Source organism: Borostomias antarcticus (genome assembly GCF_949987555.1).
Source record: "Borostomias antarcticus genome assembly, chromosome: 20".
NCBI lineage: Eukaryota > Metazoa > Chordata > Actinopteri > Stomiiformes > Stomiidae > Borostomias > Borostomias antarcticus.
The window spans coordinates 3,662,472-3,676,217 of NC_140253.1; the positions used below are offsets into that span (position 1 = coordinate 3,662,472).

Here is a 13,746-nt window from a genome sequence, read left to right on the forward strand (position 1 = left end):
ATCATAATCCTTTATCACAAACACTTAAGATCTTGATCTAGAATCAAAAACCAGAACAACATGGGCATATGTACTGTACAAGGGAGGGCCAAGCTACAGTATGAGACACTGACAAACTATGGAAGACATGCGTGGAGTTTAAACCCAGCAGCACATGTCTCTTCCATTACTCACCGCCATTGTTCGTTGCCAACAGGCATGAGAAGCAGTCTTATAGCCTAGGTGGAGTCCAACATAAATAAACTATCTGACTGTTACAGCTGTCATCAGCCAGAGAGAGAGAGCGAGAGAGAGAGGGCTAGCCCCTATTTCAACCAGGCGTAATAAAACAACATCTTAATCATGAGGAATTATACAAATCACCTGGAGGAAAAAGAAATGAATGTATTAGAAACCATTGTGAATGACAATCAAACATATTTGAATACACAAGACACTTTGCATACAAAAAAGACTAGGGCTGTGCAATAAAGTCGATACAGAAATACATCACAATATTTTTTCCGCAATACTGTATCGATTTTCCACGGTACAGTATCGATACAGTAAATATACAGGAAAATATACAGGAAAATATACAGAACAAGACAAAGGAATATATAGAAATTAAAGGATAGAATTCAGTCATAGATACATTATTCATGTTTTAAATGGATTTAAAACGTCCTTCCATTCCCTCCACCCTCAGGATCACATCCAGGGAGCGGGAATGGAGTTTTTTCAGCTGTATTTGACCATTATCAGTAAATTATGTAGACTATCGCTATCACGATGTATCATGATAAGTTGACAGTCATTGGTTGAGATCATTTTGCATTGATAGACAGTATATTCCATTGACATTTGTCGTGCAATTCTAAACAATATCGTCCATAGGTGTGAGTGCACGGCTGTTTCTGGGGGCTGTGGTGGATGTTATATTTGCATGTTCAAATCTCCTCTCACTCGAAAGCTAGACAGAAAGGGGTGTCTGCGGTGTTTGCATGTACTATGAGAGCGCACACGCACACACGCGCACACACACACCTGATCAATGCACTGCTTTTGGTAAGTGTGTTTTGATAGGTGTTGTTAGTTTTACATTTTAACAATCCAAAACATGCCTCTACAGGCCGACTTTGCTAAAGGGCTGAAGAGGCCTATCAACATTATCTGAAAATCTGAGAATGACAGTACACTTTTGCCGTTGTGTTTTCCACCCCCTCCGATAATATTAACCCCATCCAGCTACAGGTGACAGCAGGCTCACTCATCGACCTGGCTTCGTCTTAACCCTGGCTCTCACTGCCAAGTGGCCCTGTTAGCTGGATAGCACCGGGGGGGGATTACCCAGTGGTTGACAGGTATGTGGAATCACACAGGAACCCACGGCGTCTCCTCCACCCTCCTCAGTGGTGACACCCCCCCCCCCCCGTTGGGGACCGAGCCTCAGCCCAGCCTTCCCCACGGGGGTTAACCTTTCATCGGGTTGTTGTCTGGGGGAGCCCTTCCCCTCCCACCACCACCAGCACTCCTCCCTGGATCTCCACTCTAGGGCTGACACCGGCGTTAGCCTACTTAGCGTTGAGTGCTGGGAGTAGGAGGCTGCCCACCCCCCTCACCCCACCCCTGCGCTCTTGTTTGCTCAAGAGCTTGGGGCTGGTTGGCTAACGCCGGATACGTGGAGCGGGACGGCACGGCAGAGAGGACTTCCAGAGAGCTCTCTGTGGTTAAAGCCCGACAGGGTGGACTGGTCCACATGTGATCGTGTTGTTTCATCGCTACTAGGAACCGCCCTAAGAGCCAGAGCTTGTGGTCCTGGTGAGGAGAAGCAGCAGGGGCACTGCAGCTGAAAGATTTTCCTGTTTTGTTTTTTTATGCCACCGCTATGATTATAATCTTTCCTGTCAGCTCGTGGTCCTGTTGTTGATATCGGCAGGTGTTTCACACATTAAAAAAAGAGAAAGATATAATAGAGAAAACTCCACAACGATGATTAGCCCCAACAAGACCATGACATTGACAAACAAATAAATTCAAAATGGCAAACTCCCTCAGGCCAAGTCCAGATGCTGCTACTGCTAATGATGATGTACGTGGTGGTGGTGTTTTGCATGCTGAAATCACAAGGCTGGTTGGGTCTCTGGACCACATTTCCATGTCTCTACGCAGCTGCCTGGCCCAACCACTGGCACCAAGTAAACAGGGCCGAGCAGGCAGGAAAACAACACACAATTTAAGTTACCACTAAAGAGACCTTTTAGTGTTAAAAGTCAAAACAACCGCAGGACAATTTAGCCATTTTAAAATAACCTGAGGTCTACTTTAAAGCCGGCATTTGAATGCTGTGAGCTAAAGACGTTTTTGCATTCATGGTCACAGGAATTGATAAGCACTAAGGAGAAAGTAGCCACAGTACAGTAGAGTACAGTAGAGTACAGTAGAGCAGGGTACATAATGATGTACAGAGAGAGGGTGAGGAAGCTCTATGTACGTAAACATGACTAACAAAAGCAATCCTGATTTATTCTATTTCAATGACCCCAAATGTTCATATTTTACAGCATTACCAGGATTTTCTCTATTCTCAATGATTAACGGCACCTGAAATACATTTGAAAAGATTTGACATACACCAACAAAAGAGAACTGTCTTTCACGGCTCACACACTTCAACATTTCAAGCAACCAACCCTGTCTTAAAGCGTTTCTAAAATACCATCATTGTCCACGGTACTGTGTTTTAACTGGCTCTGAAAGTGACTGCAAAAAGATTTGGCGCACAGACAGAAATGTCTTCCTCTAGCAACACACTAACAGAGCTTTCAGTATAAACCTTTATAACACAAGCAAAGGTATGCCACAGTCTCGACTTTGACCATGTGATGTACAGAAAAGGGGTGTGGTTCCACCCCAGGTGTTCCACAGACTCCAGGTAACTTGCTGTCACTCTCACACACACCCTCACTCTCACACACACACACACACACACACATACTCTCAACACGCACTCATGCTCTCAGCTCGAAGAGCACGGGCTGTTTACGTTGAATATACCCCACTCGTCGCTGCGGATTTATGGAAAAAAGCATATTTTCGACACGGGACGGAATTCTGCGGAACTGCTAATGTTTGGACGCAAAAGGACAGTGAGTCTTTGAGGTACGAGGGCTGCCGACAAACCTAGCCTGCCGGGGTCCGATCGGGGGGCATGCCTGCCCTGTGGGATTTCTTCTCAAGTTCCTCCTACGACACGCCGCAGAGCGGATGCTCAGACACGACGACAGGTCGACATCGATAGAGAAACGCCACCTTCGATCTTGATCTAGACTCAACTCTTTTTGGGACATCGCTGAAACCCCCCCCCCCCCCTTCTCCCTCTCCGTCCATGACAATGCCGGTGGTGAAAGTGGAGAAAGACTCGCCGTCGTCGGAGACCTCCCTCCCGGCGGCGCCCGGCACCCCCGCCCCCCAGGCGGAGGACAGCTCGAGGGGCCGGCGGAGGAAGAGGCCCCTCCAGAGGGGGAAGCCGCCCTACAGCTACATCGCGCTCATCTCCATGGCCATCGCCAACTCCCCCGACCGCAAGCTGACCCTGGGGGGCATCTACAAGTTCATCACCGAGCGCTTCCCCTTCTACAGGGACAACTCCAAGAAGTGGCAGAACTCCATCCGCCACAACCTGACGCTGAACGACTGCTTCGTCAAGATCCCGCGGGAGCCGGGGCGGCCCGGCAAGGGCAACTACTGGGCGCTGGACCCCAACGCCGAGGACATGTTCGAGAGCGGCAGCTTCCTGCGGCGCAGGAAGAGGTTCAAGCGCTGCGACTTCGCCACCTACTCGTCCTACGTGCACCACGAGTCGCCCGTCTTCGCCCCGGTGCAGATCGCGCGCTCGGCGGCGTACGCCAGCTCCGTCTACCCCAACATGGCGACGGTGGGCCCGGCCGCCTACGGCCAGCAGCTGTCGTCCGCCTACTACCCGTCCCCCTCGCCGCCGGGGTTCGGCCCGGGTCAGCCCCACCCTCGCATGTTCAGCATCAACACCCTGATAGGGCACCCGCCGGCCTCCAGCGGCCCGGGGAGCCAGGGGCCGGAGTTGATGCAGCAGCCCGCCCGGAGCTTCAGTCCGGAGGGGGCCCCCGCGGGGCACAGCCCCTGCAGCCTGGCCGGACCCCCGGCCTTCCAGAGCCAGTCCTGCGGCGGGGCCATGCTGTCCCGCTCCTCTGCCCACGTGGGGTTCGCCTACGCCGGGCCCAACGGACACCACCACCCCCACCACCACCACCACCCCCACCCCCAGGGGTCCTACCCCCAGGGGCCCAGCCAGGGATACTGTGGGTCGGGAAGGCTCCACTCCACCACCCCCGGGTCTGGAGACTCCATGGATCCCTACGGGCGGCTCTCGCCTGCCCAGCTGGGCTCCTTCGGCCAGTACAACGGAACGGCCGGCGCCATGGCCGGTACTGGAGCCTACCTCCGGCACGCCACGTACTCAGGGAGCATGGACAGGTTCGTGTCTGCCATCTGAGCGCTGTTTGGATCTTATTTGACAATTCAAAGGCGCATGTGCAGCTGAAATGCAGCGGCAGTTGGGAGCAGGAACAGGTCGATAAGGACGCTGGCTCCTTCCTTCCCTGTTAATAAAGAACAGTTGGCATGTGACGATGTTCCCAAATTTCCCCCGCAGGGATTATTAAAGTATCTTAGAGTATTTTATATAAAAGGTGATGGCGTGAGACTGTTGTAGAGAGAGAGAGAGAGAGAGAGAGAGAGAGAGAGAGAGAGAGAGAGAGAGAGAGAGAGAGAGAGAGAGAAAGACTTGTGGACTGGAACCGAAGTGGGATTTTTGTCCTAGGATTTGAAGTGTACTTGTAATAGTTGTCCTGAATTGCATACTGTATATGCCGAGGAATGAAATCCCATTCATACGGTAACCGTGCTCGATGCGGGTGAGATTTTGGGGGCTGCATAGCACTACGTATAAAAGCACATATACGAAGTGCAGCAACTAGTCTGTGTCTTTATTTAGAAAGTTTCCACAGCCACCAATTAAACACTTGTTCTGTCAAGACAGAACGATAAAAACTGTCAACATATTTCAGCTGGCAAGTGAATTAAAACTGTTGCCAAGAACATAACACAGTTTACGGTTTAGATTTGAATTTTAAGTTTAAAGCCGTCGACGCACAACTCTGGTTTTGTCGTGCTCAACTCAAAGCATGATCATTTACATGTCTGTGGTTTGTGAGCTAGTTTCATGAGTGGAATATGTGCTGGTTTAATTTTGTGATTTAGTTAAGTTTTAATTTTGATGGATTTGAAACTGTAAATTATTGTGCTAAATGCTTTTTAATTGATAAAGGATTCTTTTGTGGAAAAAAAATCACTTGAGCACTTGGTTTCGATCTGTGTAATTTACGGAAACAATATAACAGTTGACTGCATCCATTTGATTTAAATTACTAAAAATGCTGTTGTACATTAATTGTTTAGGAAAACTATTGATTCTTAATAGGTTACAGATTAAATGTGAAAATCAAATCATAATCGACAGACTTATAATATTCTTCAATTCAATACTTATAATAATTTTAGCTTATTAAACTAGGGTCTGCAACATTATCCTCCTCATTTTGCAGCACCTTTACAGAGAATGATTTAAAAATTGTTCTATCGATCCAGTGTCCATGAGTGTAAAACATTTTACAATGCAAAATCCAATTCGTCTGTTTTATATACATGCTATTTAAAAAAACAATGTACAGCCCAACACATAGCTTACTAAACGTATCCAACCACAAACTTGCATCACAAAACAACAGGCATTGCAATCTTTGCAAAAATCAGCTTCGCATGCATCTTGACATCTTCCTCAGAGAGAAAAACACACTTAAAATATCTGAAGGTCCTTCCTTTGGGCCTCTCCCTCTACCCCTCCCTGTTTCAGCTCAGCTGAGCTTGAAGTGTAGTCTGGAGCCTGGGAAGTACCAGTCACCGTGTCCGGCTCAATTATCACGTCCAGACATCACTGTAGCACTCAGACAGAAAGCCCCAGCTAATCTACCCTAGAGATCCAGCAATCAAGTAAATGAATTGACTTGGAACCTGATATCTTAATCTGTGGCATCAGTCTAAACCTTGTGCACTGCAATGAGTGAAATACCTAAGTACCTGTGGAGTTAGAGTTGAACGCAGGCGAAGCTGCTGACAGAATAAACTGAGGTAATTTCATGTTCCCATTACCTTTATTAGGTAAAGCAGAGTGGCCACTAAATGTGCCCACAGACTTGACACCACAAAAATACCAGTGAGTTGACATAATACATTTTCTCAAGACACCCTGAATTCAAAGGTCCATTTTAATCAGGACTAAACAGTACATAAACTTCTTATCAAATACAGCCTGTGTTCTGTCCCTGTCAGTTACAAAAATAAACAAAGGGATCAAAGATTAATCATCTTTACAATTATAGGAGATTTTACACCCAGACACGGAGGTATTTGTCACAGCTGAGCGGAGATACTGTCAGACAGCCCAGGATCTCTGCAGATGTATAAGATAGAGAAAATTAGCGAGTATTGAGGAGCAGTGAGGCATAAGGAGCGATGAGCATGACGAAGAGAGAAAATGAGCCCTAGATCAGAGCGTTTCATTCGAATCACGTCGACGCAAGTGCAGATGTGATTAATTACAGCGTTTTTGGTCCCTCGCACACGAGCACGCGTTCATTCAGGTCGAGTCGCCATGCGAGGGCATCGCGCATTAGCCTGTCAAATGAAATGCAACGTTACTTGTCGAGTGAAACGGTCGTCAAGTATCAAATTGATGGTGCGTGCGGTAATGGAGGATTCTCTAACAACAACCAATTAAATGCTTGTTCTCTGTCAAGACTCGACAAGGAGACCTGAGGACATTCAGTATGAATTATGTTAGCATGAATGTCAGCATTTCATCAACATAGTAGGGCTACAGTATTACTGTACACTGCCCTTTCAATAAGAAATGGCAATTACATTACCTAGTGATATAATATCTAAATAAACTACCCAAGCAGATGTACTGTAAAAACACAGCGGTACAGTAGGCTAATAACATTGCAGCAGATCCCATTAGAAGTCATTACCTCCGCCCCAGGGACATGTTTTCGGTGGCGTGTGTCCGTCTGTCCGTCTTTCAGCAGGATTACGCAAAAACTACTAGACCGATTTTCCTGAAACTCGGTGGAAGGGTGAAGCATGGGTCAACCTAGAACCCATTAAATGTTGGAGTGGATCTGAATTACGGGGCGGGTCCAAAAGCCGCCCAAACAAGGCCGGGCCGACCATTCACCTCCATTCATTTTTTGGACTAGGAAGCAAAAACTGTCAGACCCCTTTTCATCACACTCGGTGGAGTGGTGTAGCATGGGCCTATTTAGAACAACTTCAATTTTGGCATGGACAGAGCCATGAAATGCATTCAGGGGCAGAGGTCTGTGCTCTGTGCACCATTTCTAGTTTCAAATCAATTGTAGACTAATTCCACTTGGACATGCTGTGCTAGTGGCCTTGCACTTACTACCATCTAGTGGTAATGAGGGGAAATACACTCATTCCAAATTCCAGTGGAGGTCTGACAACAAGCAAGATGAAACACACCCCAAACATACTATAGGTAGAGCAAGTCTGCCTTTGCTCAAAGTGGTTCAGACATGACGAGGAATTCCGCAGTATTAAAACATTTATTTCAATATACAAACTTTTACAAAGAGAGGTAAGAATGATTTTAACAAAAAAAAAAAAAAAAGTAGATCTGATGAAATTGTAATGTGGGCTGCCCCAGCAGAGCTCATCAGATGCACAGTGAACTGGGTGAATGTCAGACTTTGCTAACCTGAGAAAGGGGGGTGCAGTCGTTTTTCGGCAGGCAGTCCTTTTTTTTGGCACAACTCCGGCCGGAACGGGACTCCCTAAAAACACTTTATTTCACCCGGGTGTATGTATGTACAAACACAGTAAGAACTTCTTTATCCGATATACCCCGCTAATCTCCTGAGCTCCTCACAGCTCTTCACTACGTCTGGAACGGAGAGCAAAGTCTACAGGTACGGACGGAAAGACGGGTTCCCTGGCCCTGTCACAGAGGGGTGGAAGTATGGAGAATAGCCTGATTATGCATCTATCAGCCTTTCTGTCTGTCTGCCTGTCAGTCTGCTTGCCTGTGTCAGGTTTCTGTCCGTCTGTCTGTCTATAGCTGCCAGACACGGACAGTTCCACTGTCAACAGTCCATCTGTACTGGCAGCTAGTGAGATCTGACCAAGGGAGTGGAGCAGGCTCAAGTTCACAAAGGGAGGGAAAGCTATTCCAGGCTACTAAAATGTGATTTTTTTTCTTGGATATCGTGATATCATATCAATAGTGTTGGGGAAGAGAGTCCTCATAGAATAGTCACAAAATAACATGCTAGTTGGCAACCATGCTATCAGAAAATGAAAGAATAAACATTAAGTTGGAAAGAAAAATTGATCAAAGTCTGAATGTGGGTACACACAGGGACTAGAATCATTGACGAGGCAAAGAGTTTAAAAGTGGTTGACTCGCTGTGGAGAAGCAAACACATCCTGCAGAGAAGACAAGTTCACACACAAGCCCTTCATTTGGTAAAAACATGAGACTTCTTCAAGCGTTGGTCATCTGCACTTTTCTGCACCAATGTGTTCTGGGTATGGACCAAGATGAGCTTCCAAAGATCACCCGCATGCAAGCCATTAAGATGGTCGAGACTACGGTTGAGACGATGCCGGCGCCACCAAAATGCCCCAGGGGTCGCCACTGGCGTAGACCCCCTCCTAACCCGATTCTCACGAGCATCGACAGCAAGCACCTCAAATGGGTTCGTTGGAACGGCTCTCTGCCTCAATGGGCTGTGAAGGTCTTCATACCTGAAACAGGACAAGAGAACTACATCTGTGTTCCCCTGTCTGACCGCTGTCACAGGCGGTCTGGCTACTACAACCCTTCCAAAGGCTCGTACTGCTTCAAGCTCTGCAGCTACTCGCCTGAGAACATGAACGGAGACCCGCAGTTCGAGGTCTTGGTCAATGAGCAGAACCTCGAGCAGCTGGAGTGGAAGACGTATGAAGGTGTGGGTGACCATGAGAACGGAATGTTTTCAAACATCTATGGTATAACTTTGCTCGGGAAAAACCGCTATGGCATCGGGTGTCTAGTATTCCTAGATATAGACGTCCCGATTCTTGTACGAAATGACGGCCGGGTTTCCTCTACCTTTACTAAATCCTTCGATATCCTAGTTGTAAGTCAAACAGGCCAGTACACGCAGAAGCTCCACGACATGCAGTACCAAGTTGATGGACTGAACTTGTTATCCCAACAACCGACCGTGCTCAGCCAGATGAGAACCAGCAACCATAACTGCCACGACATAGAGGAGGAGGTTGAGCTTCAGAAGGACACCGAGAGGCAGAGCACCTGGGAGCCCACTTCCAGAGGTCACATGAGGTTTGGCATGACGGGGTCCGTATCCACGTCTGTGGAAGTCTCCGTACCGTTGGTCTCATCATCAGACTTTGCCTTAATTATAACAGCATTCACAGCAGACTCCAGCCCCAAAACCTTAACCAAGAGCAACGTCACAGAGACTCTCAAGGACAACCTCACAGAGATTCTCAACAGCAACCTCACAGAGACTGTCGGTAACTCGCTCACCGTCAAAATCAAGGTCCCCCCCAACCACTCCTGCCTGGTGAAGATGACCGGGATGAAGTTCACGTTTAATGGCCCATTCACGGCACGCCTCTCCAAGATGTACACCGACGGAAGAGTCCATACCGTCACAGTGAATGAGATGTACCATGGAATCCAGGTGGGGGAGATCGAAGCTGTGACTGAGCGCTGTGAACCCCTCCCCAACCCTGCACCTTGTGGTCACTAAACATGACAGTGACCAGGCTAATCAATGTCTTAAATCACAAATAGCAGTTTGATGTGTGTATGAACAGGGTTAGGGTTAGGGTTAGACAAAATACTATTTCAAGTGATTTTAAATACTTTAAATTGTCAGGTGGGTGGGGTTTAAGGCATGTTTAGGTTTTGGGAACAGTTGGTTCCATTGTACTGTACCAGACTAGACATATACAGCACAGATAATTGATTCAAATTATTCTAAATACTAGAAATGGTGCTCACAGAGCACAGACCTCCGCTCCTGAATGCATTCCGTGGCTCTATGCACGGCAAAATTGAAAGGGTTCTAAGATGGCCCATTCTACACCCCTCCACCGAGTTTCATGAAAATCGGTCCAGTAGTTTTTGCATAATCCTGCTAACAGACAAACACACAAACGCACACAAGCCACCAAAAACATTACCCATCGCCTTGCACTGTTGTTGGGGCAGAGGTAACAGTTTCTATTACACACTTACTTTCAAGAGAAGCATGTTCTCAGTTTCTGGAAGTCTGAATGTTGATTTTCTCTGACTTGATTAATACAGTACAAAATTAAAGATCATACTTTTTTTTAGCAGATGTGTGTGTCGTGCTTGAGATGAATTATAACAAAAAGTATGCAGTCATTTCAGAACCGGACAAATTCACCTGGAAGCGTCATTATAAGGTATTCATTGACATTACTCTCAGACTAGCAGTAGCCCCATGTTGTCAGGGTGAACTCACTTGCTGGTCTCTGCAGCCAGGGCCTGTTCCAGGAAGCTGTAGGAGGCCAGGGAAGACGACACAGTGGCAGACAGCTCAGTGACTTTCCTCTCCAGACCAGTACGATCCTCCTCTTCCTCACTCAGCTTCTGATGAAGAACACCCATCTCTGAGGGTGGGGGGACTGTGGGGGGTGGTGGGGGGAAACTACAACATCAGCAACCAAGAGCTGCTGGCTGTGAAAAAAAATAAATAATAATTGCGTTTCACTTACTCATGGGCTCGGTCAGTGGCTTGCATGGAGACTTGACACGACTGTTGCAACCTTCATGGAAAAATTATAAACAAACAGTGAAGCTTAACACATCAGACAGAGAACAAGCATCAAATAATAATAATAATAATAATAATAGCACCTTTCAAAAGACCCAAGGAAGCGACAGGAAGAGACAAGTCGGAGACTAACTAACTAAGCTAGCTAACTAACTTAACTAACTAACTAGCTAGCTAGCTAGCTAACTAACTACAGGCCTTGGTGAACAGGTGGGTTTTGAGGGCTGAAATAAAGACAAAGGACAAATAAGACATGGGGGGCAGTTTAGGGACAGGAAGCTTGGACAGAAAATCAAAAAAGAACAAATAGTTTAAATTAGTTATTGTCCAATCCTCATGGCATAGACACAAAATAGAACATTGAGTTCAAAGACAAATTGATCAAAGTCTGAATGTGGGTACACACAGGGACTAGAATCATTGACGAGGCTATGAGTTAAAAAGTGGTTGACTCGCTGTGGAGAAGCAAACACATCCTGCAGAGAAGACAAGTTCACACACAAGCCCTTCATTTGGTGAAAACATGAGACTTCTTCCAGCGTTGGTCGTCTGCACTTTTCTGCAGCAATGTGTTCTGGGTATGGACCAAGATGAGCTTCCAAAGCTCTCCGACGTGCACCTATCGCAAACCGTCATTAAGACGGTCGAGACTACGGTAGAGACGATGCCGGCGCCACCAATAGGCTCTCGACGCCAGTGGAGAGAGACTCCGAGTCCCAAATACCCTATTCTCAAGGGCATTGACAGCAAGCACCTCAAATGGGTTCACTGGAACGGTTCTCTGCCTCAATGGGCTGTTAAGGTCTTCATACCTGAAACAGGAGAGAACTACATCTGTGCTCCCCTGAGTCACCTGAGTCCCCTGACTGACCGTTGTCTCGGACTCCGTGGCTACTACAACCCTTCCAAAGGCCCGTACTGCTTCAACCGCTGTATGTATGGGGATGAGAACGTGAACCGAGAACCGCAGTTTGAGGTCTTGGTCAATGAGCAGAACATCGAGCTGTTGGAGTGGAAGACGTATGAAAGTGACGATAAACACGACAACGGAATCTTGTCCGGCGCCTATGGTATCATTTTACTTGGAAAGAATCGCTATGGCATTGGGTATATACTAACAAATAGAGATATGACCTTCCTGTTAGTGTTACCAAATAAGGATATGGAGGTTGACTATTGGCCTAAACCCTTTGATGTCCTAGTAGTCAACCAAACAGGTCAGTACACTAGGAAGGTCTACGACATGCAGTACCAAGTTAATAGACTGGCTATGTTATCCCAACAACCGACCGTGCTCAGCCAGACGAGAACCAGCAACCATAACTGCCACGACATAGAGGAGGAGGTTGAGCTTCAGAAGGACACCGAGAGGCAGAGCACCTGGGAGACCGCCGCCAGAGACCGCATGAGGTTTGGCATGACTGCGTCCGTATCCACATCTGTGGAAGTCTCCGTACCATTGGTCTCAACGGTCGTCACAAAGGCAGGGCTCTCCTTAACTGCAGATGACTCCAACGACAAAACCTTAACCAAGAGCAACTTCACAGAGACTCTCAAGGGCAACGTCACAGAGATTCTCAAGGGCAAACTCACAGAGACTGTGAGTAACTCACTCACGGTCAAAATCAAGGTCCCGCCCAACCACACCTGCCTGGTGAAGATGATTGGGAGGAGTTTCAAGTTTGACGTCCCATTCACCGCACGCCTCTCCAAAGACTATACCGACGGAAGAGTCCATACCGGCACAGTGTCTGGGAGGTACCATGGAATCCAGGTGGGGGAGATCGAAGCTGTGACTGAGCGCTGTCAACCCCTCCCCAACCCTGCACCTTGTGGTCGCTAAACATGACATAGTGACCAGGCACTTCAAATCAATATCTTAAATCACCAACAGTAGTTTGATGTGTGTATGGAACTGATTTAGACAAAATAATATTTCAAGTGATTTTAAATACTTATAAAATGGTCAGGTGGGTGGGGTTTAAGGCAGGTTTTAGATTTTTGGGAACAGCCCATTGCTTCTACTTGCTTCTGACGCAGAAGATAATAATAATAATAATTTGTTTTATTTATAAAGCACTTTTGGTTGTGAGAAAAACTCAGTGCTGAAATACACCAGGGATAGACTAAATTCATGAAAATAGTTAATAGTAGATGTTTATCGTTCTTTAACCTACTAGCTTGGTAGGCTACTTTAGCCGTAATGGTTAGCTGTGTAAAGCCTCCTTGGATTTTGTGCAGTGAACTCACCAAATCTCTCTCGTAGTAATTCAACTCTGCGATAATTTCATATAGATCAGCAAAGGCGTCTTATACATTAATTTCTAGGTGGACTTTCACTTTTCTGATTAGAATCGAAACATCTGATGGGATTTGGGACTTTTTCAACGGTCGTCAGTTCTCCTGACCTGACGTGCTGCACAGAAAAGGGACTGTCTGAGTAGTTTACAGTAGGCTCGGCTACACGACCCGGATTAGGCACTACAATTGTTTTGTCATCCATGTCTGATTGCTGATAAACATGTAATTTATGTTTGTAAAGAACATATGCAGAAAGCACATGTTTAATAAAGTAATTGGGGGGGGGTTGTATTGGAATACTTTGTTTGGTCCATTTCTAAACAAACCGAATGCAACCAAATAAGCTACAAAATCGGGAACAGAGTACCGGATCCAGCTGTGGAGTAGGGCCCCACTGGATCTAAATCGGATAACACATATCCTGGCGAATTGATTAATCAAATGAGGCCATCTAGATGAATAGGCAAACATTCTC

At 46.7% G+C, this 13,746-nt stretch overlaps 3 protein-coding genes across 3 annotated transcripts; all 3 read left to right on the top strand.

Moving 5' to 3' along the window:
* Nucleotides 1–3,367: 3,367 nt before the first annotated feature.
* foxe1 (forkhead box E1) lies at nucleotides 3,368–4,510 on the top strand (the record flags this gene model as incomplete). Its single annotated transcript, XM_084454255.1, has 1 exon — nucleotides 3,368–4,510. One exon carries the CDS (start codon nucleotides 3,368–3,370, stop codon nucleotides 4,508–4,510), a length of 1,143 nt encoding a protein of 380 aa, XP_084310381.1.
* A 4,120-nt stretch (nucleotides 4,511–8,630) lies between these two features.
* LOC311322397 (natterin-4-like) lies at nucleotides 8,631–9,917 on the top strand (the record flags this gene model as incomplete). Its single annotated transcript, XM_084454462.1, has 1 exon — nucleotides 8,631–9,917. The coding sequence occupies one exon, from the start codon at nucleotides 8,631–8,633 to the stop codon at nucleotides 9,915–9,917; it is 1,287 nt and encodes a 428-aa protein (XP_084310588.1).
* Nucleotides 9,918–11,493: 1,576 nt separating this feature from the next.
* Nucleotides 11,494–12,813, top strand: LOC311322398 (natterin-4-like; the record flags this gene model as incomplete). Its single annotated transcript, XM_084454463.1, has 1 exon — nucleotides 11,494–12,813. One exon carries the CDS (start codon nucleotides 11,494–11,496, stop codon nucleotides 12,811–12,813), a length of 1,320 nt encoding a protein of 439 aa, XP_084310589.1.
* Nucleotides 12,814–13,746: the final 933 nt, after the last annotated feature.